The sequence below is a fragment of the Propithecus coquereli genome, unplaced genomic scaffold (assembly GCF_000956105.1).
Source record: "Propithecus coquereli isolate 6110/MARCELLA unplaced genomic scaffold, Pcoq_1.0 Scaffold82, whole genome shotgun sequence".
NCBI lineage: Eukaryota > Metazoa > Chordata > Mammalia > Primates > Indriidae > Propithecus > Propithecus coquereli.
This window is the reverse complement of record NW_012154396.1, coordinates 3,861,204-3,864,933: the sequence shown is the minus strand read 5'-3', so window position 1 is coordinate 3,864,933 and position 3,730 is coordinate 3,861,204. Positions and strand designations below refer to the sequence as shown.

Sequence of the window (3,730 nt, the reverse complement as noted above, 5' to 3'; positions counted from 1 at the left end):
TAAAAAAAAAAAATCTTCTATGGGGAAAAAGTTTGGGGAATGCAAACTTCTTCCATTTTTAACTTGCCCAGTGATTCTGGATGCCAAAGGTCTGAGTGTTTACAGTGATTATCTTATTTAGAATGCCGCGCATTCTAACATGAGATGTAGAAATAGACATGGGTATTGTAAGAAAAAATAATGATGCACCGTAATGAAACTATAGGTTTATGGTGACCATTAGAATTAGGTTTTATTGAACACTTGTCTCTATCTGAAGAATATACACTTACTAGATATATCATATAAATTGATTATACTTAAATGTTAAATTTTAATTTTATGACAAAATTACCTGACATTTTGTTGAAAGAGATGCTTAAAGTGTCATAATGTGAGCCCTTATGAAAATGAAATTTTATTACTGTACTTACTGAATGAATATTGTAGATGCTAAGCACTAGAATGTTACAGTAATAATGGTGAAAGAAAGTCAGGAGTGCAAAATGACTTGAATGGATGGAAAACTGGTATCAATTAAAACCTTTCATAGATCTATAAGCTAACACTACTTCTGTCTTCAAGATTGACAGTCAACAAACTGCAAAATGCTCACAGTTTCCTAACAGAGGTGTTTGAGGTGGCAAAATTCTTTCAGTGATATCAATTTGTGTTTATGTTCAAGGCTGGTCTATGCTGTGCCTTTGTTTTGTGTTCTGGAGCCATTTAATAAAATGTATGCTTCCAAAAATCTGAAAATATATGAAAAAGTTATCTTTTAGATAATTTGCACCTGTGACAGGAAAACTTTTCATATTTGAAATGGTTAAGTGATCTCTGAAGGCTATCGAAGGAAGCAAGTCTAGTGAAAGACAGCTATACTCACCTTGATGCCTTGAGGGCCAGGGCTTCCCCTAGGACCTGGCATGCCTGGTGGTCCTGCAAGACCCCGTGCTCCAGTAATCCCTGCAATTCCAAGTGGGCCTGGAGCTCCCTAATGGGATAGATAATGAAGATTTAGCTCATTTTTATGTGACTATGTTTTCCTCTATTACATTCATGATGAAAACAGAATAGTGTTGTTGATCAATAAAGCAATGAAACCACTCACTGGAGGGCCCTGGGCACCAGGTGGTCCCTTCTCTCCTGGTTGGCCAGCATCACCTTTTGGTCCAGACACACCAGGGCTGCCAGGAGCACCACTGCTACCTGCAGGACCTGGGGGGCCGTCCTTGCCTGGAGAACCACCAGGGCCTGGGGGACCTGGGTTACCCTACAAAGAATTATTTGAAATTTGAGTATTTATCATAAAAGAGTCAATTTTTCTTCCCATTTTAAGCCTATTTTCAAATTATTTTACATGGGACTTAATAGAGAGATAAGTAGCAATGTGTACATTTCTCATCCTACACAAATATGGTGCTTATTCTGAAATACATGATGAGAGTCTATGGCCATACCACCCTGAATGCACCCGATCTCGTGTGAAATACATGATGAGAAAAGACTTTTAAAACTACTTACGTTACTACCAGGAGGACCAGGAAGACCACGGGCACCAGGGAAGCCAGCAGCACCCTGTGAAATGATAATATATTTTCAAATTTCAAAAGTAGAACAAATAACTATACAAACAAATATAAAGTATAAGATGTGATAGGGTCTGTATTCTACCTTGAAGTCTTTTATGGTTTGCTTTTTAGCCTTAGAATTTACATATTACTTATATATGAATGGGTGATTATAATTTTTACACTATCTTTTGCGCTGTAGTGTCCTTAAAGCAGTTTTTATACAGGTTGATATCAATGAATGCTTTGAGAATAATAGTTAAGAGGATCAATACTTACAGGACCACCGGGACTGCCACGTTCACCTTTGACACCTTGGGGACCAGGGGGACCCTATATGAAATGTGGGGGAGGAGGTCTGTAAGAATAGCACCAAAACCAAAATTTGGGAGAAGCATTAGCCTTTGAAAAACAGTAACTCTATGAAGAGGTTAAAATAACTTAAATGAAGTCATATCTAGACTGCTAGAGCTAAGATTCAAACTCAGACTATATTCCTATGAATATAGCCTTATCACAATGAAATGCGATCTCAGTATGAAATATTAAATTATTGATAAACCTAAGTTTTTTTCATTAGAAGGCAGAAAGAGATAGAGAGAGAGAGAGAGAAACTTACAGCAGGCCCAGCACCTCCAGAGGGTCCTGCAACTCCAGGAGGGCCTCCTTCACCTTTCTCACCTGGGGCGCCTCTTTCTCCCTTAGCACCAGGCTCACCGTTCTGTCCCTATGTGCAGAACAACAACAACCTGTCATCTGACATCCTTTATGATACACTTGGCCTGCCATTATTTCTCTTCAGAATACAGAATTCTTCAAATGGAAAGATATTGGAATAAAACAGGAAAAGAAAGCTCTCTGAATGCATGGCAAAAAAAAGCCAATCAAAATAATTCCACAATATAAGAACATTATCAAGAAAGTATAAGATGTACGTTATGTATCTCCCATTAGGAAGAGCACGTTTTTAAAGGAATAAGCATTTGAAAATAAGCATCAGTAAATTTATTCAAGGAAGACTGGACATAGAGCAAATTTTAATTATTAATATTAATAGTATCATCTTGTAATGGAAGATCTTTTAAAATTTTTAGAATGCTTTTAAACCTGTGGTGCTGTTTTAGCCTCATTACCCAAGCGTAAAGGCAGGATGGGTGTTTATATCTCCATGTTTTCAAGAGCAAGAATAAGGGTAAAGTAAAAAAAAAAAAAAATAGGGGTGCAGTAAATCCACAGGGAGTGAGTGGCTGAAGCACGATTAGAACCCAAACTCGATTTATAGTTCTGCTATTTTTTCAGCAAGATGGTGATTCTGGGCTGTGGGACACATATGTGTAAACGTTCTTACTTACAGGAGCACCAGGGAAGCCAGCAGGTCCAGGAGGGCCCTGTTCACCTCTCTCACCCTGAAGAGAAACATGTCCTCATTAGTCACCGTGGAGGCATCTTCCCACAGTGAGCACACATCATCGCCTACATCATCTTATCTTTTCTTTAAACAGGAAATGTGCAAAGATAACTAACGTAGTTTAACTTCTGAAGACTTTTCTATTTCTCAACAAAATTTGGAATGGACAATACCATAACCATTCATTCTTTATGTCTCCTACTGTGGTGTTATTTGCAAGAATATTTAACACATTTAATTATGTAATTTCTAAAAATGTAAACATTTAAAAATATGGTAAAAGGGTTAATTGAAAAATCAATTAATTGATTTAAAAAACTAATTACTCTGTACTCTATATCTGTCTACCCTGAAGGTAGAGAATTTTAGATCTAGAAAGAGCCTCAGGCAAAGATCCTATAGGTTTCAGAGATACTCAGTTACAAACGCATATTACCTGTGCAATTTGTATATTTTTCTCAAGTTATTTAGGAAAGAAGGGATGATTTAAAATTGTCTCTTGTGAATTTTACATTTAAGAAATTTATCATTCACTTGCATGCCATATGCTTCTCAAAGATAATATCCCCAAATTGAGGCTCAGGGCATCTGGGCCAGAATTGCTGAAAAGGAAAGCACAGTAGTATGTGGGGTTTAAAAATATGCAGAAAATGTCTTTAACACTTACAGGGCCACCACGAGGTCCAGCTATACCTGGAAGTCCTGGGGCACCACCTTCACCCTGAAAAAAGAGAAACAAACAAACAGTATTGTCACTGTCCTGCATCTGAGA

At 37.4% G+C, this 3,730-nt stretch overlaps 1 protein-coding gene across 1 annotated transcript in view; it reads right to left on the bottom strand.

Annotated features, from left to right (window-relative positions):
- The window catches only part of COL3A1 (collagen, type III, alpha 1), a 41,769-nt gene that overhangs the window by 7,088 nt on the left and 30,951 nt on the right, over positions 1 to 3,730 (bottom strand). Inside the window, exons 33-39 of the mRNA XM_012663639.1 lie at positions 3,626 to 3,679; positions 2,903 to 2,956; positions 2,170 to 2,277; positions 1,830 to 1,883; positions 1,504 to 1,557; positions 1,091 to 1,252; positions 866 to 973 (exon numbers count right to left, since the gene is read on the bottom strand). Of these exons, the coding sequence (XP_012519093.1) occupies positions 866 to 973; positions 1,091 to 1,252; positions 1,504 to 1,557; positions 1,830 to 1,883; positions 2,170 to 2,277; positions 2,903 to 2,956; positions 3,626 to 3,679 (594 nt within the window). The remainder of the gene's footprint in view (positions 1 to 865; positions 974 to 1,090; positions 1,253 to 1,503; positions 1,558 to 1,829; positions 1,884 to 2,169; positions 2,278 to 2,902; positions 2,957 to 3,625; positions 3,680 to 3,730) is intronic.